The sequence below is a fragment of the Sinocyclocheilus grahami genome, unplaced genomic scaffold, assembly GCF_001515645.1.
Source record: "Sinocyclocheilus grahami isolate Dianchi unplaced genomic scaffold, SAMN03320097.WGS_v1.1 scaffold1596.1, whole genome shotgun sequence".
In the NCBI taxonomy this organism is placed as follows: Eukaryota; Metazoa; Chordata; class Actinopteri; order Cypriniformes; family Cyprinidae; genus Sinocyclocheilus; species Sinocyclocheilus grahami.
The window spans coordinates 126,966-149,824 of NW_015506775.1; the positions used below are offsets into that span (position 1 = coordinate 126,966).

A 22,859-nucleotide genomic window follows, 5' to 3' on the forward strand; every position below is an offset into this window, starting at 1 on the left:
TGATGAAAAGAGGAATCAAGAACGAGTAAAAACCTTGGCTGATGTTACTTCTGCTTCATTCTCTCACTGGGAATGGAAGTTGTTGTCATAAGAATGTGCTCTCATCTACACATACATATTTTGGCAGATGTATTTGCTAGTCTGGATGCACTTCTGCATGTCCACAGAAATCACTGTTTACTGCAGAATGAAGCCGGACTCTAATTGTTTCTCATGGGGACGCGAGGTCATTTCAGCATTTATAGAGGGTATTCTGTGATTTTATTGCCATCCAAATCCAGTGTTTTTCTCCCAATTTCTGGCTAAATGACCTGTTTTTGACCAACACAAAGGTCATGGGGTCATTTAACTGCCGTCTGAATCCACATCTCTGAGATTACAAGAAGGGATCGATCCAAAAGTCATTTTGTAAATAATATGTGATCAATGTTAAGTGTGACTGTTGCTCTTCTGTAATGTGTACGCATGGACTCTTTTATTACTCAAATGCTGTAAACTGTTTACAAGAATAATACTATACTATTTAGAAGAAAAAGAAACGAGAACAAAATCACAGACTTTTGAAATGTCATTATTATAGTGTGCAATAATTATAATATACATGAATTATTATAGACATTTATGTAAATTAGGGCTTGCACAAATGTGCATTTTACTAGTCAAACAGGTAGCTGGGTCAGATGTTTAACTTCATGTAAATAAGAGTTTGCATTCAATTATAATTCAATAATTTCCACATTTTTGAAATCACATGCATCATTTTGAGAGATAAAATGCAAGACATTTAAATCATAGCACTTCAGTTTTTCTCATTTTAATGGGATATTTAAATAATCAAATAATAAGCAGGATATTATTGTCATATACATAATTAAAATATGAATTGATTAATTGTCTAAGCAGCAACAGATGTTTTGTTTACAGCTGACAGTCATGTGACTGATGATATGAGCAGCATGTTCTCGGGTTGATTTCATCTGAATGCATGAGTTTTATCACTGAAGTTCCACGCAGATGTATTTTTACATATAGGTTTGAGTTACTAATATTCAACATTTAACCTGGCAAAAATTTTTTGTATTAAATGTTATCTGTGTTATATTTCATCTGCAACAGCAATGTAAACGTTTATAAACATCCGTTTGGTTGTTAACTTTTAAATTAAATATTAATTGTCTAAGCAGCAACAGATGTTTTGTTTACAGCTGACAGTCATGTGACTGATGATATGAGCAGCATGTTCTCGGGTTGATTTCATCTGAATGCATGAGTTTTATCACTGAAGTGCCACGCAGATGTATTTTTACATATAGGTTTGAGTTACTAATATTCAACATTTAACCTGGCAAAAATTTTTTTTATTAAATGTTATCTGTGTTATATTTCATCTGCAACAGCAATGTAAACGTTTATAAACATCCGTTTGGTTGTTAACTTTTAAATTAAATGCAATGAGGAGGGTGTTAACTGTGACAAGATGATTGACAGGCTAGTTTACAGTGACAGGGTGCGTGCAGTTGTGTGATGTGATAGTATGCCCCAAAGCTTGCCTACTCTTCTACTACACACTCAAAAGTGTGTACTTTTTCTTCACCAAAACAGTACATACTTTAAGGGCGTAGTATAAGTAGGCACATTGTGACGCAGCATCAGATTTGCTAAGTGGTTTCAGTCAGACAGCACCGTTTAAAGATTTGAATATATGCACTACTGACTAACGGTATGTTTCTTTCTCTCTGTGTGCGTGTGTGTGTGTGTGTGTGTGTGTGTGTGTGTGTGTGTGTGTGTGTGTGTGTGCGCGCGGCGGCAGCTCCTGTGGTGAACGTGAGTGATTACAGTCAAGCTGCAGGCGCTGGAGAGAACGGCCCGGCTCTGGAGCTCAACTCTGACTCTAAGGTGAGAAAGACCCTCTTCATCATCTTCATCACAGTCCTCAGCTCTATAGGAAGTGCTCTGGAACAATAACTAGCTATTACCCCTGCTCAGACGTTAAACATACAGATGCCTTCCCACTCATACTGCAACATTGAGTTTCTCTCTTAGAGTGTTTAATGAAAATACTTATTTTGGTGTTTCATCTTATCCCCATTTTTTTTTTTTTTTGTATTGATTCTGGTTTGATTTGTTGAAATGATAACTCAAGCTAACCCTAGAATCATGCTGCCTAAATGTTTTGTAATACACTGGGATCATCCTCTGTTTGGAGACACTCATACACGGCTCACACTGCTGAGTCCGGTTCATGAACAATACCCGGAGAAACCTCCATCCCTAGCTGACCCGTACGCCTCGAGTCGGTCTGCCACCCCGATGTGACATTTCTCTGTCCGTCAAAAGCCTGTATTCATGGCGTCCGCGAGCCCTGAAGGAGCGCTGACATTCCTGCCGTAACCTACAGCTCTCACATGAAGAGAGGCTTTCACAGACGCCTTACACGCAAGCCAATGGAGGATGTTAGCGCTTTGAGAACTCATCCTGTCTGTGTAACTGCCCTCAAACGCACAGAAGCCAGCTTTGTGACAATAACAGCATGATCTAGCCCATTATTGACTGTTTCCGTGGCGACCGACATTCCACCCCTTTGCTCGTCACCGGCCTGCTCGTTAGATATGATGTAGGTCCAGCCCACTGAAGAGCTCCTGATTGAGTTACTCTCGTTTAGGACACTGGAATCCAGACAGATGCCTCTGTGTTTCTCTCAGGGCCTTTTCACACTTGGTCTGAACCAGAGTTCACTTTCTCTCCACCAGCGGTTTACCTGTGTAGCTTCTGCCAGGTCGACCGATAGTGGATTTTACCGATACTGATAGCTAGGTTGGACCACACTGGCCAATACCAATTAATCAACCGATAGTTTTTAAAATGGATACTGAATGAAAACTAAAATAGTGCTTTACTATTTAAAAAAAAACTGTACTGAACCATAATTTGTAAATTATAAAAAATATTAATATTGCTTATATTAAACATTAGTTAGCTTATAGTTTATTAACTAATGCTAACAGAAGAAACTTTAAAATTTAAAAATGTATTAGTAATGGTAAATATTGAAATTAACGCACTCTAACGAGGAACAATACTTAAACAGCTTTCATTCATCTTAATGTTATAAATGGACTCTTATTTTAAGTGTTACTATTTCATGCTTAAAGATGGTCATCTTTAAATATCTACACAAAGTCCATAGCATTGAAATTACTTGCATATGGATATTGTATGTATACTCTGTTGTAGAACACTTAATTAAATAACAAAATATGTTAGTCACACACCAGGGAAAAGCACAGCACTGTCTAGGAGAACTCACAGGTATCTCACACACCGGACCGTCACGTTCAGCTCAAACGGCAGTCTAAAATATGATCTCTATATGAAGTATACAGACTTTATTAGAGCCACAGAAAGACAGTTATTTCCCTGATATATGCACAATACAGAATTTTACAGCCTAGGGTGAAGTCATTATATACATTAACAGTGATTTGGGACAAATATAATGTAATTTAATGGAGAACTATGTGAATGGCAGGATTTTCTGTCGGCCGTATTTAAATCCGCGTCTGAATTTTCCCGCTTTGTGCAGTCTCACGTATCAAAACAAACAGCAGGAGGTGTCAGTGATTCGCCTCTAGAGGCCGCTCTCGCTCTGTATAATGACAGCAGACCAGGATTTTTGCTGATAGTTCCAACAATCAACTATCGAGCCGATTAATCGGCAAAACCGATACATCGGTCAACCTCTAATCACATCATTAATTCTGCAGCTCACTTGTTCAAATTAGGCCAGATTACTTTTATACCGTCTGAACTGCACTAGAGTTAACATGAACCAGACCCAAAAAGACTCAAATGTAGTTCCCAACCAAAACAGTTGAATTCTGACAACTTCTGACCTCAGAAATGTACCAGAATGTCCCTAATGCCATTGGTTTTACTAGCAAAACTTTGAGCACAGTGGACTTGAAAAAGATGCATCAAATGCAAGCTGCTCGCTAAAAAGACCGTTTTCTGTGGAGATGAGCAGCTTGATATGTATTTCACATTCTACAATACAGACTGTTTCACATTAATAAACAGGAAAATAACAGTGTTACTGTTTTAAAATTGATCAATTATCATTCAGTTTCAGCTGTAAAGCAGCTCTACAGAAGACAATAGTGTCATTCAGCTCAATTTAGATTCAATGTTGATTCAGTTCAGTAAGTCTTTCAGTGTTGGGGAGTCAATTATGAAACAAGTTCAATTCAGTTATAAAGCAGCTCAACAGAAGACAATAGTGTCATAAATCAGCTCAGTTTAAATTTCATCATCCGATAGTGGCAATGCAGTTAAATTGCTAATATTACTAAAAGTTTATATGTATATACAGTATATATATATATATATATATATATATATATATATATGTATATATGTACAGTATATATATATATATATATATATATGTATAAGATTTATTTTTGCCTTTATTATGACAGGACAGATCAGAACTAATAAGGAAAGAGATAGGGGAGTGGGATCGGGAAAGGTCCTTGAGTCGGGATTCAAACTCGGGACGCCCGTAGCACAACTGCTCTGTATGTTGGCACACTGCCCACAAGGCTATCGGCGCCGACAATATTTTTATACTAAAATAATGCACTGTCAATTGTTGTTTACTTCCACAAATTAGTCCAGCTTTTAAACCAACAGTGAGCCATACCCCAGACACTCTTAAGGCCCGTTCACACCAAGAACGATAACTATAAAGATAATTATATTAGCGTCCACACCAGCGGATGATAGCGTCTATTTATTCTAAACGCACGCTCATCTGCCGCTTTAAATTCTCGAGCTCGTGAGATCAGGATTGATTCTGATTTGGTATCAGTGTTTTTATCATTCATCAGCTGTAAAAAAAAATGTTTGAAAGTGATTCCAACGATATTGTTTCTCTGTGCCATTATCTTTATAGTTGTGGTGTGGACTCTGCTATTCTTTAAAGTCCCCATGAAATCAAATCTAAAGTTTTTTGGGTGTTAGTATCAATAGGTTAGTTTTAAGGTTATCTATAAGACCCACACACACACTAAGTGTTTCAAGGCACTTCAGGGGACCTTTAATATTGAGAACGATTTTTAGATCTTTACCGTTATCTTTATAGTTCTTGTCCTTGGTGTGAATGTGCTCTCATTGAGAATCTCTTTCATGGCCACTGAAGAAACTGATTTGAGATCGATTGCACTCCACAGCCTGGTGTGAAAACGCCCTCCTCTCTCCTCCTGAGCTTCTGCACCAACACTCTGCCAGCTTATGTTGTCTAACACTTGCCCACACACACAATAGCACACCCCTTAATACCAGAGTCTTTCCTAATGTGTCATCCCTCACACCCTGACCTCGACTCGGCTCACTGACTAATGTTGTGTTTCTCTCTCCCCTTCTCTTTCCCCGCGCACTCCACAATGTCTTTTTGCCATGCATCCATTCCTCTTCCGTTGCATTCTGTCGTTGCACCCACGCAGTCTCTCTTCATGTTCCCGTTCTCCCCATCCTCCTCCACCCTCTCCTCCCTCCCGCCGACCCTTGACACCATCTCTGAGCTGGATGTGTTATCTGACATCTCCGAGGACGAGCCTGACCTCCACCTCGAGCCGGACTCTGAGGCTGTGAGCTGGCCGGCCGAAAAATCCTGCAGCGACGAGGGTTTGTCCGAAGAGCCCTGCTCTGCTCTGCCCCGGCTGGGTGTGTCTGTGCTCAGCTTCTGCAGGGGTCTGTGTCTGCCCTGGCTGCTGGACGAGGACGGCTGCATCAGTCTGCCCTGTCTACCGGAGGACTGCGCCACTCTGCTGCTTCCCGCAGGACTGCACCGTCACCTGCCCCTCACCTCCTCTTCCCTCCTGCCCTCCTTCCTGCTCATCTTCGCCGTCGTCCTCTCCGCCTGCCAGTCGGTAGCGCTGTCTCTGCTGCTGGCACTGCCTCTGGCCCTGTCCCTGTGCTACCTGGAGCCGAAAACACTCGCGCACTTCAGGCCGGCGGAGGTCATGGCTGAGACGAGCTCTCCAGAGGAAATGCAGTGTGACCCCGCCGCCTAAACTGACCCCTGACCTCCCTGTTCCTGTCTCCCTGTCTGCCTACCCTCTAATCGCTACTGTGTGCATTTTGCCGCTGTTCGCCTCTATAGCTCTTTCTCCCGCTCCAACTTCCAGTGCCAGTTTCAGTGTGAAATGCAGATTAGTCCCTGCGCTCAGATTGTAGCTGTATAAATCAGCAGCATTCCAGTGGGACTCTATTTATAGTCCATATCCTGTCTGAAAAAACTCTTTCCCCACTTCAGCTGAAGCATTTATTAGACCCAAACCACTCGACCAGCTTTAAAGGGGTCATATGATGTTGCTAAAAATAACATTATTTTGTGAATTTGGTGTAATGCAATGTGTTTACGCGGTTTAAGGTTCAAAAAACACATTATTTTCCACATACCGGACATTGTTGTTACTCCTCTCTGCCCCGCCTTTCTGAAACGTGTCCATTTTTACAAAGCTCATCGTTCTGAAAAGCACGCTGTGCTCTGATTGGCCAGCTGTCAAGTGCATTGTGATTGGCCGAATACCTCAAGTGTGACGGAAATGTTATGCCCCTTACCATATTTGGAAACATACAGCGTCTCCACGGCAACAATACTACAGCGAGAATAAAAGTTACGTCTTCTTTCTTTGCGTAAACATTTCGGCGGTGTTATGCAAATCTTCCCACATCGTGATGTAGATATGTGGGGGCATGTTTTAGGAGAGTGTGGATGAGTCTTAACTTTTATAAAGGATCTCTCTTTGGGTTTGAGACTTTAGTCTTTGCAACTTTACGGATTTTATATATGCACAAACAGCTTGTAACACTCCAAAGACAAAGGAAAACTTGAAATCGCATCATATGACCCCTTTAATCTTACACTAAACAGCAGGTTTATATGTATTTTGGATAGATTTCCCTCTGAGTTTATTATAGTCCTTCAGGTATTTTATAAGAGTCTCAAACAGAAAAGCAGCATCTCACTCAGACCAGCCTGTCCCAGAGCTCAGGGCTCGCTCCTTATCTCTTTGATTGGGGATTCAGGCCTTCCCATCATCCATTTCACCTTTTCAGACTATTTTGTCCATTATTCCACCAATCAGAGTCCACAGGTGGAGGTCATGGAGAAGCCAAACGCGGATGCAGCCACATCCATCAGCACTGAAACGGCCTTTGAGGTCTGCTAACCTTCCCAGCATGCATCTGTAATCACATTCATATAATTAGCACACAGTCCAGAGGTATTATAGGACATGTTTTGAACTAATCTTCATCTTTTATCTCCGACGGCATGAGCAGACGGATGGCGCTGGCACTCCTGAGAGAAAGGTCTTTCACTTTTGTTTGAGATGCAAATTGTTGTAATTCATTGTCTTTTTTTAATTTCATGTTTTTGTCCAATTGAAAGTGATGGGGTTCTTGCATCATGGTTGTTTGATGATGTGGAATCTTGGCTTTCTTTGCTGTGGTGATGGTTGATTGTTTTTATTTGCTGTTATCCTGTGCTTTTTCTGTAATTACAACTGCAAATGAGGCTCAAATCATGAGCTCTCTGGAGTAATTTGCTGATTGATTGGCTAAGCAGCACTAGATTGATGACTTGTGATCAGATGCTGATTTGCCTGTTGGTTGGTTACTTCCAAGAACCCTGATACAGATCAGGAAATCAGTAGTGTCATGTATGAACCAAACTGGATCAGCCTACAGTCACATCAGAAAGTTTGAGAGCACATTAGGAATTTGAGATCGAAGATCAATTTAAAGCTGGAAGTCGCTGGCTTAAATTCAAGAACGTTTTCAGTTCAACACTCAAACTGATATGCTGATAATATAATTTGCAATGAAAATTGCGTAGTAGAAGCATTTTCGCTGGTGCTCTCAGACGTTCATTTTCCATTATGCAACATTTTCTTCTCCTCAGAGATGTTCATCAGATTTGACTCCAGTTCATTACCATCTGTCTTTTTCCTTTTTGTTCAAATGTGTTCTCATTTTTAATCCACAGAGCAAGTTGAGAGTGCAGGGGGAAAATATATATGTCAGGCATAGCAATTTAATGTTGGAGGTTCGTATGTCGTATGTAATCAATGAAAAAGAAACAGAGAAAGCGCAAAAGCATAATGGATGGTGGACATGTGTCCCCTCTCTGGCTACTGTCCTGGGCTGCCTCTCACTCTTCCTCTCTCAGGCTTTGTGTGCATGCATTAGTGTGTGTGTGTGTGTGTGGGGGCTGCATGTTAAAGCGGGTGCATGTCTGTGGGTGAACTGAATGTATGTGATACGTGGTGTTTTTATCGTTTGTGTAAATGTCATGTGGGAATGGTTCTCATAACAACACTAATAGTATTTCCCTAACCAGACAGATGACTTTCTGCTTTGGTTGTGGTGATTGTTTACGTTTGATTTTACAACTAAATAGATTTACTCATCCTGGGGTGACCATGTCAGTGCCAAAGACACCTGGCTCACGAGCCCTGAGACAGACACAGACGGGATTTGGTTTACTAGTAGTAAATAGTTACTTTGCATTTTTCATTCCTAATAACAAATAAGGAGTCAAAAAAGCGGTCCTGATAAAAAGCAAACAGATCAATAACAGTGTATTCTCTACATGTTAAACTGGAACAAGAGGGAGTGTTTTCTCATTACGACGCTCTTCAGCTTTAGATGAGTGTGCACTCTGTGTCTGGTGTCTCAGAAGCAGTTGTGTGTCTTTGTCTCACTGCACCGCTCCAGTGTGTAAACAAGTCCTGCCTCACTGCTCCCCACAGACGCTGACCTCTGACCTGTCACCTGACCCTCGTAATCCCACCGGTTCACCAGAACCAAACCTATACTGGGATTGCCAGGGTCCTTCAGATGTGGAAGACTGATTGACTGATTGACTGCAGGGTTTGAGGGTTTAAGTAGGCAGCTTATTTCACTGGATATGATTGAAAATGAGTCAATGAGGGACAGACGTACAGTCAGAGCAATAGTGCTGTTTTAAGGCCCTGAGCTCATTTTTAGCATCTACAATTTGTCGACTGAAAATGCATCTTTCCACAAAAGCTCTGCAATGTTCTGTCAGTTGGACTATGAACACCTGGATGTACAAGATGTAAAGATTCTGTTATACTTACTCCGAAGTTGTTTTTCATTAAAAAAGTTAAAGTAAGTTTGAAAAACCTGAGCAACCATATACTGCTTGCGATTAGTTTACTGGAAAGTTTTCTGAAAAGTCTACAGTGGCAAACTATTCGAAACCACCAAAACAAACTCCAGATGAACTTTGGTTTAGCCAGATTAATTTAGAAATGATGTTACACCCATTAGAACTGAAGAACGAATGGCTGAACGAATGTGTGATGGCATTTCAAAGGCAATCTCACCTAATAAAGTTGGTTTTGGTGGTCTGTAACAGAACGATATTAGATTTTTGCCGATATCCGATATGCCGATATTTTTCGAATCATTTGGTCGATACCGATATATATTTATCTTTGTTTTGAAACACCACCAAGTCTCTCCTGTGCAGAAATTATAAACAAATTATTTTTAATATTGGTTAGTTTTGAGCAAAAACTTATTTGTTACTAGTAATACATTTATTAAAGTTCTTTTTTTAATGAGAGTACATTGAAAGCCTTGAAAATAACTAATAAAATCAATCTCTGCTGTTCTTTTAGTTTTTTTTCTCAGACAGATGCAGTTGAAACCTTAACATTTTATTTGTGGATTTAACATCAATAGACGGTCTAAAGAAAAAGAGCTATAAAAATTCCACAAAAAAAATTTGAGCTCCTTATATTTAAGTTTTCATAATGCATTTGAAAAATATATGACATATTACTAAATAAATCTGTATATATTCAATTATTTAAATTACAAGTGCCATGTTTGTGATTTTTTTTTTACTGCGATATACTGTGATACTGCTTTATTTATTCAGAAACACAAGTATCTTAATGAGATTTGTGTATTTTACTTTCATTTTATTATAAGTAGGCCAACAGCGCCCCCTATGTAAAGGGCATTAGGACCCGGGGGACACCTCATTCTGTTCATGCATTCTCCAATTAAATGCGGCGATGCAAAACATTGAATCGAATCATCATTCAGGCAAAAGTTTGCTTCAAGAATGAGCACACTGCTATCACTATCACACCCCGAGCACGTGTGAGATATCCGTCTTATCGGCAAGGCATATCGGCATTTTTTTTTTTCAAGTCTGATGCTGATGTTTAAATTTTAAGCCTTTTTTCGGCCGATTCAATTTGTTTTAGCCAGTTTTATTCAAAATGATGTTACACCATTAGAACAGAAGAATGAATGGGTGAACGAATGTGTAACTTCATTTCCAATTAAATCTGGCTTAAACAAAGTTTGTTTGGAGTTTCAGAAATCTTCTCTGGCGAAGTGTTTGGAGTCATCGAAACAAACTCCAGATGAACCAGATTTTGTTTGTAATGATGTCACACTCCATTGGTTCTTCATTTTCACTGGTATATCAGGGCCTTACCAGTGTGTATTTCTGTCCCTCACAACCTCATTTTCTTTTGTGTTAAATTACTGCTGAAGCAATAACACTGGACATCATTAGTTATTGAAAGATGTTCCAGAACCTGACAGCTCTGGTCCAAATCTAGCGAGCTTCCTAGCAGCCTCCTGTTAACATCATGAGTGCACATGAAATATTAACTCCCCTTTGGAGCCGCTCTGGTGTCAGAAGTGAGTCAGAGAACCACTGGGTCTTTGAACGGAGCTCAGGACTCGTCGTCTGCTGGGGTGCGTCAGGCGAGCAGTGAGGTTCGACTCTAACGTGACTCCGCTCTCTCCATGACTAATGTGCTGGTTGTTGGTTGTCCCTTTGTCCTCCCCTGCCTGCCTCTTGGATAAGGACTTGGATAAGACCCAGGAGGATGTGTTGAAGCATCAGGCTAGCATTAGCGAGCTCAAGCGCAGTTTTATGGAGGCTACACCCGAGCCCAGGCCCAGTCAGTGGGACAAGCGCCTGACGGGCAGCCCTGCCACCTCCCTGCGCCTGCAGGCTCATGGGGTACGTGTGCTTGTGCTTGGGATTCGGACGCCTCCTCAGACGCTCTGCATGCCCCTCTCGCTCTGCTCTGCTGAGAAGCTGGTTTACTCTGGGTGTTTTCTGTTGCACTGTGGGACAGTTGGGAAAATATTGTGTCAATAAGTGTCTTTTAATATTCCATTGAATAAAGGGGTGTAACGATTCACTTGTTTTTGTCAAAGCATCATTTACAAATCCTGCCAATGCATATATGTGACCCTGGAGCACAAAAGCAGTGTTAAGTCGCTGGGGGATATTTGTAGCAACAGCCTAAAATACATTGTATGGGTCAAAATTATCAATTTTTCTTTTATGCCAAAAATCATTAGGATATTAAGTAAAGATCATGTTCCATGAAGATATTTTGTACATTTCCTACCGTAAATATATCAGAACTTAATGTTTGATTAGTAATATGCATTGCTAAGAACTTCATTTGTACAACTTTAAAGATGATTTTCTCAATATTTAGATTTTTTTGCACCCTCAGATTCCAGATTTTCAAATAGTTGTATCTCAGCCAAATATTGTCCTATCCTAACAAACCATACATCAAACCTCAATTTCAAAAAAATTACCCTTATGACTGGTTTTGTGGTCCAGGGTCACATATCACATTGATCTTAAAACCTGGATTTTTGAATTGTGACTAGTTTGTTTCAGTCAAAAAAAATCTGGAGTATGGAATAGTTTGCAAGGTGTTCTCAGCTCTAAAGAAATATTTTATCAGAACATTGCACTCTTTGTTCTATTCTAAGTAGCCCATACGGACACCATACGGTTACTCTTTTTATTACTTAAAACGCATTAGGAGAAGCATTCATATCTACTGGATGAATGCACTTAGAAAAACCTGGAATCAACTCATTATTCAAAATTAAATTGAATCTCATTGTGAATCTGATTGCATTGGTCTGAATTTGCAAAAATTGAGTTGAAAAGGTATGAATCGCAAGTAGTCATTCAACTTGCTGTAGGGATTTCCAAAAATAAGTAATATTTGCTTGAGCAAAACAATATCAGATTTTATTCCTGTTTTGAAATGTGTTTTGAAACATCTTGACAAACACTTTTGGACCGTTCGTTCTTTCCCCGCTGCTATGACTAGAAATGGCGAGCGAATTCAGAGCCTCTGAGATGCCTCGCTAACACCTCTCACTCCTGACGTCACAATGCACTATTGTCTGCTTGAGTCTAAGTAGATTCAAGAAGATGGCCCACAATCCCAACTGTCTCACACACACGCGCACCTCCTGTCCTCTACACCAGCCAATGGCGGGGCAGTTCTCAATCTGATTGGTGCATCTGTTCACTCTGATTGGCTTTTTGAGTTCTGTTGTTCATGCTGTACGTTTGCTCAGTCTGTCCTTTGGTTTCCTCACTGCTCATGAATATTTTGCGTTTTCTAGCAGAATGCTTCTCTCATTGTTTAGGTTTGCTCAGTTGCAGTCATGTTGTCTCTTTCAGCTGCGCACATGCTCCCTCTGTTTATTTGTATATGTTTTAAAGTTACTCTTTTATCAGTCAGTGTAAATGATAAGCTCCTGTCAAAGACTATATTGCACATTTTTGCACTTGTGTGTTTGTGTGCGAGTGATTTTTGCATTTTATTTGCACCCGTTTCTTGATGCCGTCACCCGTTGAACACTGTTTCTGGGTTACAAACACTGTTGTTGGCACACATGCCCTCTGCTCTGTTCATGTTCGAATGCTTTACTGCTATTCCTGTAGTGTGTGTTTGTGTGTGCATGTGTTCAAATGTTTGGGGTCGGTAAGGTTTTTTTTTTTTTAGTCTTTAAGATCTCCATGGCTGTATTTATTTGATTAAAAATACAGTAAAAATTGGGAAATATTATGACTTAAAACAGCTATTTTCTCTGTGAATAGCTGTTCGACTGTAATGTATTTCTGTGATGCGCAGCTGTATTTTCAGCATCATTCCTCCAGTCTTCAGTGTCACATGATCTTCAGAAATCAGTATAATATGCTGATCTGCTGCTCAAGAAACATTTCTGATTATTATCAATGTTGAAAACAGTTGTGCTCCACAATATTTTTGTGTAAGCTGTGATAAATTTTTTAGGATTCTTTGTTGAATAGAATGTTCAAAAGAACAGCATTATTTGAAATAGAAATATTTTGTAACATTATGAATGTCTTTACAGTCATTTTTGATCAATTTAATGCATCCTTGATGAATAATAGTATTTGATTAAAAAAATACTAATGACCTTTTGAACAGTAGTCTCTAGATGCAAATTATCTAACAGCGGTTCAGAAATGGACAACAAATGTAATTAAATGTACATGTAAAGCCATCAAAATCAAAACACGGTCATTATATGGCACAATATGAATGAGACTTGAGAGCTACAGCTCCATTTATACACGCATGCATCAGTACACAGCTCTTCTGCACTGAGTGTCTGTGAATCACACACATGAGAACAGCTCTAGAGGGTTTCACTGCTGGACTGGTCATAAACATCCAGTAACAACATAACTAGCAAATCATTTCCATCTCTGCCATTGTGTGTGTGAGTGTGAGAAACATCTTGTTTTGTGTGTGTTTGTGATGTTTATGTTTACTAGCATCACTGCTGACTGCTGTCCCGTCCACCGTCTCAAACCCGTTAACTCTCTTTACCCCTGCTGTCTCGGGTCATCCGATCACTAGCGGTCAGTTGGGACACATGTCTCAAATGCATCTCCTGTGATCGGGTCACACAGGCAGGTCTCGTCCCGTGAAGGACTCCTCTGAGAGTGTGTGTTTGAGTGACTGTGTCCTATGATTACCTCCAGGTTTCACAGAAAACCCCTCCCCGTCCTGAGACGGACATCAGAGACGCCAGCAAGGTGGTCCATCGTCCTCGTTCAGCCTAACACCTAACATCACCTGAGCAAACGCACACCTAACACTACACACACATCTCATCCTTTTTCCATTGCAGACATCATGACTCCAGCCCTCTTCTCCAGATTGAGCATCCATCTTTTTGTCCATGCATTCATTCATCTTTCAGCTTGTTATGATTGTCTCTCTTTCTCGTTATGTTGCTTGTTGATTGTATGTGTGTGGTGTTGCAGTGTTTATGGACCTTAGTCGGAGGAGATGCCATGTTTGATTCGGCACAAATGAGAGCAGTGCTGTGAGGGACAGATGTACAGTGTGTTCAATCTGATGCTTACTCAGTAGTTTTATCTTGTTTAAAGAAAACTATCTAAAGGTCCTCACAAGACGGCACATTTAATTGAGAGACGAATGTGTATGTAATACAGATGCCCTGTCCAAATACCCACACTTGCGGTCTTGTCCACTTGAGTGCGCGTGCACCAGTGCCCTTAATGCACACTAAATCCATCTCGAGCCTTAGTGTATCCCATCATGCATCATGTTCTGGAAATAAATCGTCAGACTTTTTGCCGAGATCTTGCGATAAGTCACAAAAACCTTTCCGATGTAAGTTAAATATTAGGGCTGTCAAAATGGCTGAAAAACTAAATTCGAATTTTGTACTTAAATCAAATATCAAATTATATTCAAATTTAAAATGCATAATTTCAGTTGGGGTGAATTAAAGCTTTTGGCTTCTCTCCTGAGGCCACAAGAGGGCGCATCGCGCAAAATATTACTAATGCATGTTTATTCAAAGCATGAGATAACATGACTATCTGTGGAAAAAAGTGCATAATGTTTAAAATAATGTTTATAAACCAATTATAATTAAGTTGCTTAAACCACTATAAACAAAACAGCATCATGCATGTATGCATAGTTTAATACAAAGGACCGAAAGCCAATCACACAGAGTACATTTTTTATTTAAAAACATGAGTTGCAGTGGGGTGGGAAAAAAAAACGCCATAAAGTCTCAAGATATGTTTTAAACTTGCATTAATTTTACATGGCTTTCTAAACATGTGGCTCTTTTGTGCAAGACGCGAGTGCAACTGTGATAGATGTCCCTCTAGAAAATGCGTGAAATATGCATTCTGTGTAAACGGCTTGGTTTTAGTTTTAATCAAAACAAAATGTAAAAAAGATCTTCTCTGCATTGATGTTCTCTTTTAACGCAATATTTTTAATGAACAACACAGCAGCACCGCATCTAGTGGGTTCAACTGGATAGGCTGACAAAAATATTATAATGCAGTGACACTTATTTCATCATTGCATCTCGCTGATAAGGCTGTCTGATGCACACCTAAAATTTGAATGCAACGGTTTTTGCATTTGAATGTGGATTTTTATTTTAAATTCGACGAATATTCGAAAAAAAAAATTTGACAGCCCTATTAAGTATTAATAATAATTAGATATTACAAATAATTTGGTAGTAAAACAAAGTGTTGCACGTTTTATTGGTGCAAAGACAAGTATATTTACTTTGTACAACAGTTGCAACTGCTTTTGATCACTTAATTAGAAGCACCACAAAGTCAATTGTCATCTGTTATAGGGACTTCTGAACAGATATTTAGAAGTTGATTTTAAAATGCAAAGTATTGAAACAAAAAATTAAGCCCTGCAAACACTTACATTTTTACAGCACTATAAGTGTGTCCCATCAGTTAATGAAAAGTTTAACACACTCGTGGTCTTCATGCTCACTTGAACACTTATATATACAGGAATACAGGAAATGCATCATACAAGTAGTCAAGTGCAGAGACTGCAAGTGTGGGTATTTGGACAGGGCAAGTAATAGGGATTGTTCACAAATAAAGAAGAACCGCGGCAATGTTTCCTCTTGTTTTAGGCACCAGACAAGACAAGGTGTAATTCTTGTAGACTGTTTTGCTGCTTCTCAAGTGTGCATCACACATTTCAATGCGTTTTCAAGGTCCACAAAACTGCACTCATTGAACAGACTGTACATCTCTACGTCGCAGCTTTGTTTTTGTTTGCTTTACGGTGACATTGACTTTGACTAAGGTCTGCAGGAAGTTTGTTTCCTTCAGTTTTTGTTCTTTGGTCATGGTTTATGTTTTTTGCTTTTCTCTCCATCCCTCGTGTGTGTTTGTGTGCTTGTCTGGTGTAGAGCGCAGAAGGCAAACCCGAAGTCAGCAACCAGCCAGAGGTCATAGAGGTCGTGGAAGAGACCGTTGTCATCGAGGAAGTCGTCAAAGCCAAACCCAAAAGCCCCGCCCCTGAGGCGCCGGTTACCGTGGAGACGGAGGTCAAGGAGGAGAGGAGTTTATCGTCAGACAGCGAGAGCGAAGAGGAGGCGGAGTACCACGCTCAGCCACCCAGCACGAGCATCTCCACCCAGCAGATCAAAGAAGAGCCCGAGGAGGAACAGGAGGCGGTGCTTACTCAACAAGCCCCGCCCTCTGTGGTAGAGTCACAGCCAATCACAGAAGCAGCTGAGCCCGGCCCTGCGGCGGAGGAAGAGAAAGCAGCGCAGCCTCATGAGGAAGAGCGTACAGACGAGCCACTGCTGACGCCAGACGAAGCTCCCAATGGACAAGCCCCCCAAGACGAAGCCCCGCCCACTCCCCAAACTGCTGCCGCCGAGGAGGAGGAGCCTCACATCGTGAATGGCAGCGCCTCTCGCGTCGAAACAGAGCACCTGCCGCAGGTTATTTGTTGTTCGGAGGTAATTGACATCCCGAGCTGAGACGGCCGCCTACGCTTCTCCTCATCTCCTCATCTCCTCTTCCATTTCCCACTCCTTCCTCCTTCCTGGACGAAGATCCTGCTTTATCTGCGCAAGGCTGAAACCTCTCTCTAGCCTGTTTTAAAGGAAGCGATTGCAGTATAAATGAAAGCGTCTTAATGTTTGTCTTTTCATCCTCTCGCCTTTTAAGTTGATTTTTTTTATTCCAACCTACTCAGCTACACACACATATATAAACACAATATTCAGAGTCGCTGCATGCTGGGGCTTGTATCTTGTGCGCTGCATGTCGTGTATCGTTGCATGGAGCTTTGTGGTGCATGTTTAATCTAGTGTACTTGATATCATAATTATATGATAAGTGTGTTTACATTGATTCTTCGCTCTGCTGGTAGAGAGAGAGAGCAGCATAAACTTCAATAATGCCTCTGAAATGATTTGATTGCACATATAAATAGCACACATCTTAAGTATTGATAGAAAAAGCGCAATATAGTGACATCTGATATCGTATCCACACAGCGCTGTGTTTTTGTGCGTTTGCATGTGTGTGTCGTCCTGTAAACACTGCCAAAGATCACGAAACCAAAACTGCACTAATGTACCGTCACACGGACATTTGGAAACTTTTTGGCTTTTTTTCCGGTTTGTAGGCTGCATGCGTTATACCAAAGACATCTAGTTTATAGTGGTGTTTCTTTGAGCTGCATGAGCTTCCTCTCTGCGTTGTGCTGTGTAGCAGTGGTGGTGTGTTTGTGACGTCAGACCGGATGCCTCTTGTACGTGTGTCACACTGACGGCCTCTGTCTCTCCGTAGCCTCCTGTTGTGAAGACTGAGATGGTTACGATCTCAGACACGTTTGCTGCTCAGAAGACGGAGATATCCACTAAGGAGGTTCCCATCGTTCACACAGAAACCAAGACCATCACGTACGAGGCCGCCCAGGTGAGAGGGGTCACGTGATCCTGTGATGTTGAAATCGTAGGAATCACATGGTCAGGTCAGGAGTCACTGCACTGGATCTGTAATCATATGTGTGTGTGTGTGTGTGTGTGTGTATATATACACTACTGGTCAAAAGTTTGGGATCAGAACGATTTTTTATGTTTTTTACAGGAGTCTCTTCTGCTCATCGAGGCTGCATTTATTTGATCAAAAATACAGGGAAAAAATGTAATATTGTGAAATATTATTACTATGTAAAATGTTTTTCTATTTTAATATACGTTAAAATCAAATTTATTCCTGTGATGCAAAGCTGTATTTTCAGCATCATTCCTCCAGTCTTCAGTGTCACATGATCTTCAGAAATCAGTATAATATGCTGATTTATTATCAGTGCTGGAAACTGTTGTGCTACTTAATATTTTTTTTTAAACTTAAATACTTTTTTTCAGGATTCTTTGATGAATAAAATGTTAAAAATGTCAATATATGCACTACCATTCAAAAGTTTGGGGTCAGTAAATTTTTATTCTTTCTTTTTTGAAAGAAATTAAAACGTTTATTCAGCGAGGATGTGTTAAATTAAGTGATAGCAAATATTTATATTGTTAGAAAAAAATTATATTTTGAATAAATTCTGTTTCTTTTAACTTTTTATTCATCAAAGAATCCTGAAAAAAATATCGCAGTTTCCCAAAAAATATTTGTCAGCACAACTGTTGATAATTCTAATAATAAATCAGCATATTATACTGATTTCTGAAGATCATGTGACACTTTATACTGGAGTAATGATGCTGAAAATACAGCTGCGCATCACAGAAATACATTACATTTGAAAGGATATTAAAATAGAAACCATTATTTTATATTGTAATAACATTTTGCAAGATTACAGTTTTTTTCTGTATTTTTGATCAAATGAATGCAGCCGTGATGAGCAGAAGAGACTTCTTTAAAAAACATTACACGTCTTACTGATCCCAAACTTTTGACCGGTAATGTATATATATACACACTGTTAAAGCCATCTTAATTTTGCCTTAATTGTCTTTTTGAATTGAGTAGAATATGTAAAATTTATGGAGATTTGTGATTGCCATATACATTTTTGTCCTTGAGCTGAATAGCTACCTCTAGTGTTGCATACCGGTCACTGCACCTAAATAATACCTGTAGGGTCCTGCTTAAAGGGGTCATATGATGCTGCTAAATAGAACATTATTTTGTGTATTTGGTGTAATGCAATGTGTTTATGCGGTTTAAGGTTAAAAACACATTATTTTCCACATACTGTACATTATTGTTTCTCCTCTATGCCCCGCCTTTCTGAAACGTGTCGATTTTTACAAAGCTCATCGGTCTAAAAAGCGAGGTGTGCTGTGATTGGCCAGCTATCCAGTGCGTTGTGATTGGCTGAATACCTCAAGCGTGTGACGGAAATGTTACGCCCCTCACCATACTGTGATTCCCCGTCCGCCGGAGCGACGAGACAAAAACATTAAAACCCATTATAAACGAGGCATTTGTTGCATCCAGTGGGGACATAATTACTGATTTTAATGACTTATTCTGTCTTTTTACGTGTTGCGTTGCGTATCGCGCTGCGTAAACTTTGCCTGTCACGATAACAATTTTTTGTTGTGCGATATACTGTATTACCCCTGAAATAATTGCGATAATCGATATTGTCATTTTGAAAACCATTTTATGCCACTGAATATATACTCATAATGTAACAGCATAATAATGCAAGAAGGCCTACACACTTCCAAATGACAACAAACTTTGAATTTGTAAGAATATTTAGATCATGGAAATTAAGTATCAGAATATTAGATATCTTAAAAAACCTGAATAAATAGTAAATAAACATTTTCTAACAAATAGTGCTAAGTAACAAGTACAAAAAATGGAAAAAGAACTTGTATAGAGATTTTTCCAGCTACAGATTTTTCCCCTGACCTTCTTTTCTCTGTAAATTAAGGCTGCACACTATTGCTGAGAAACACAATCACTATTTAGCAGTCAGATGTCCGTATGCACAAAGACACAGATCCCTAAACAACACCATATCTGCAGCCCTATTTGGGCGGCGTTATGCAAATCTTCCCACATAGTGATGTAGACATGTGGGGGCATGTTAGAACGAGCCGTTTTAGGCAGGGTGTATATATATATATATATATATATATATATATATATTTCTCACTCATTATGTGTATGTGTATATTATCTTGTAAAATACATTCCCTCATGAGGTAGCTTTAAATGTGGCTGTGTTTTGTCATTATCTTGTAGTTTAGCTCACTACTTTTTCAAAAGAGCGTTGAAATGCTCTGAAACTAAATCCTGTCAAACTGCTCATAATTTTGACATAGCTTCACCAACATTGACTAAAACGGTCGGCATAAATGCAGAGTCACGCAGCTGTGTTGCTGTCAGAGTGCTGAGAGTGTTTGTGTTTGTTTGTTCTGTCTGTGATTGACAGCTTGATGGTAATGGAGACGGGGAGCCAGGCGTGCTCATGACAGCTCAAACCATCACCTCTGAATCGCTCTGCACCACCACCACCACACACATCACGAAGGTAACACACACACACATCACGAAGGTAACACACACACACATCACGAAGGTAACACACACACACATCACGAAGGTAACACACACACACATCACGAAGGTAACACACACACACATCACGAAGGTCACACATCACGAAGGTAACAAACACACACACATCACGAAGGTAACACACACACACATCACAAAGGTAACACACACACACATCACGAAGGTAACACACACACACACATCACGAAGGTAATCACGAAGGTAACACACACACACATCACGAAGGTAACACACACACACATCACGAAGGTAACACACACACACATCACGAAGGTAACACACACACACATCACGAAGGTAACACACACACACATCACGAAGGTAACACACACACACATCACGAAGGTAACACACACACACATCACGAAGGTAACACACACACACATCACGAAGGTAACACACACACACATCACAAAGGTAACACACACACACACTCACACACTCTCTCACTCTCTCACACACACACACACACACTCTCTCACTCTCACACACACACACACACATTACGAAGTTAACACACACACACACACACATTACGATGGTAACACACACACACGCACACACCACTGGCTGATACATTTGGGCTGATAAGAGAGGTTATGAGATGATGATCCTGTTCAGGATGTAGGATATTAGCTGACAGGTAAAAGTAGGGATATAGATGCAGAGCCAGCAGACTTCATTTGTTTTTGTTCTCCTTGAGCAGGTTCCTTTGAATTTTAATGTCAGAAGTGAGTTTAATGTATGACCAGTTTTTAAAGACAACATAAAATCAAAGCCCTATTTACACTGAAAATGTTTGGTGTAGGATTTACTTTGAAAACTTGAATTTTCACTCAGAAATTGCAGGTAAATTATTTTATAGAAAGACTGAAATAGTATTTTAATGCAAAAACCTACACCAACAATCTTGTAAAAAAAAATTTTTAAACTTGCAAATAAAGTGCTGTCCTGTACCTCTGTTCAGTGCAGTGCACATCATGTCTGTGTCTCTTTAATGATTGACAGACACTAAAGGGCGGGCTGTCAGAAACTCGCATTGAGAAGCGCATCGTCATCACGGGAGACTCTGACATTGATCACGATCAGGTGAGATGCACACACACACACACAACTGTCGTCTGTGTACATATATAAAGCCAGATGCACACTCTTTGATTTTTGCCGGAGTCTATTTTTAGACATTGTAGCAGGTTTCTTTGGTCTGATCGCTCAGAGTGACACATCAGTAAAAGTTTCCACTGGAAACAGTAAGCACAAATCAATAGAATGTCAGCTCATGCACATGGTTTATTTTACCTCATCTACTGATTTTTTTTATAGGCTATTTATTATATAAATTAATATCAAAGACTTATGCAATCTCTCTGTCTACATTATGAAAACTGGTAAATCAAGCGAAAAATATTATCCTAATAGTAATTCCCATAATTCCAAATTGCAATAGCCAATGTTTCTCTATTAAAACAACAGCGGTTTAGTAAGCGCATCTATACAGCGATCACAATCGCAAACAATTTAGTCGAGATCTCATGACAGAACAGACACCGGCTGAGTCGCGCTTTCATTTAGATCGCTACATCAGCATTTTTTTAACATTTCATTATAATTTTTGACCACAAGGTGGCACTGGCCTGAAACTTTGAGAACCCTCAGGGCATGGTGGCAATGACATACATAGTTTTGTAATGACACACCAATGCGTTTGTAGCATTTTATGTCAAAGTTTATAATGGCTCAACATGGATAAAAACAATTGGATACCATTCGACTCTGCATGCTGCTCCAAAAATAAAGAGACCAGTTTTGTGACTTTTGGCCAAACCGTTTAGAAGTTATGAGGAAAAATAGCTGGTTTTCATATCTCCTGACCACTAGTTGGCGCTGTGCTGAAACTGTGCACAAGTCTTTATTGTCATAACACACCAAATTTGGTCTCAATATGCTAAGGCACTGAGGATAAATAGCCTCAAGTTCATTTTGGTTTTCTCTTTGATGAGTTCTTTTGTCGCATTATTTGAAAACGGTTTAATTAATCAACTTGAATTCCATGCATTTTTTCACTATGGTCTGAAAAAGATCTTATTTAATTTTTTGTAAAAATCATAGCAACAGTTGAGGGGGAGTTTGAAAAGGTTTTAAAAATGTTTCAAAAAATGTTTTTAGCCCTTTGGTTCAAAAGATATTAGCATAAATGTAAGTGCAAATTTGGACAGATGCAGTGCTGAGAGGAAGTGCTTTAGTGCCCATATGAGCGCTGTCACGTCTCCAGCGTGACCTCCACCCCAGCAAACAATGAACTCCTCTGAGAGATTAAAGGCGCTTCTCAGCGCTGCCGATACGCTTCCCTCCGGATGTGTCAACAGTGGGCTGTGTTGTTTTGGGATTAGAAATGTCACAGCTCTGCCGCTGCTCACAGGACAGGATATCTGCAGGATATGTATTCAAATCTAGAACCCGGCTAACTGTACTCGATACCAGCCGAGGAGGGTTCAGATTCAGTTTAATTTCAACATGTGAAAATCAGGCTGAGGGATGAAGATACAGAGTC

General features: G+C 39.9%; 1 protein-coding gene across 1 annotated transcript in view; it reads left to right on the plus strand.

Annotated features, from left to right (window-relative positions):
• The window catches only part of LOC107571446 (band 4.1-like protein 2), a 97,445-nt gene that overhangs the window by 72,860 nt on the left and 1,726 nt on the right, over positions 1 to 22,859 (plus strand). The window contains exons 10-20 of the mRNA XM_016257774.1: positions 1,811 to 1,896; positions 5,505 to 6,057; positions 7,123 to 7,226; positions 7,348 to 7,377; positions 8,054 to 8,113; positions 10,928 to 11,086; positions 13,907 to 13,960; positions 16,147 to 16,704; positions 17,543 to 17,671; positions 20,163 to 20,261; positions 21,317 to 21,397. Of these exons, the coding sequence (XP_016113260.1) occupies positions 1,811 to 1,896; positions 5,505 to 6,057; positions 7,123 to 7,226; positions 7,348 to 7,377; positions 8,054 to 8,113; positions 10,928 to 11,086; positions 13,907 to 13,960; positions 16,147 to 16,704; positions 17,543 to 17,671; positions 20,163 to 20,261; positions 21,317 to 21,397 (1,913 nt within the window). The remainder of the gene's footprint in view (positions 1 to 1,810; positions 1,897 to 5,504; positions 6,058 to 7,122; positions 7,227 to 7,347; positions 7,378 to 8,053; positions 8,114 to 10,927; positions 11,087 to 13,906; positions 13,961 to 16,146; positions 16,705 to 17,542; positions 17,672 to 20,162; positions 20,262 to 21,316; positions 21,398 to 22,859) is intronic.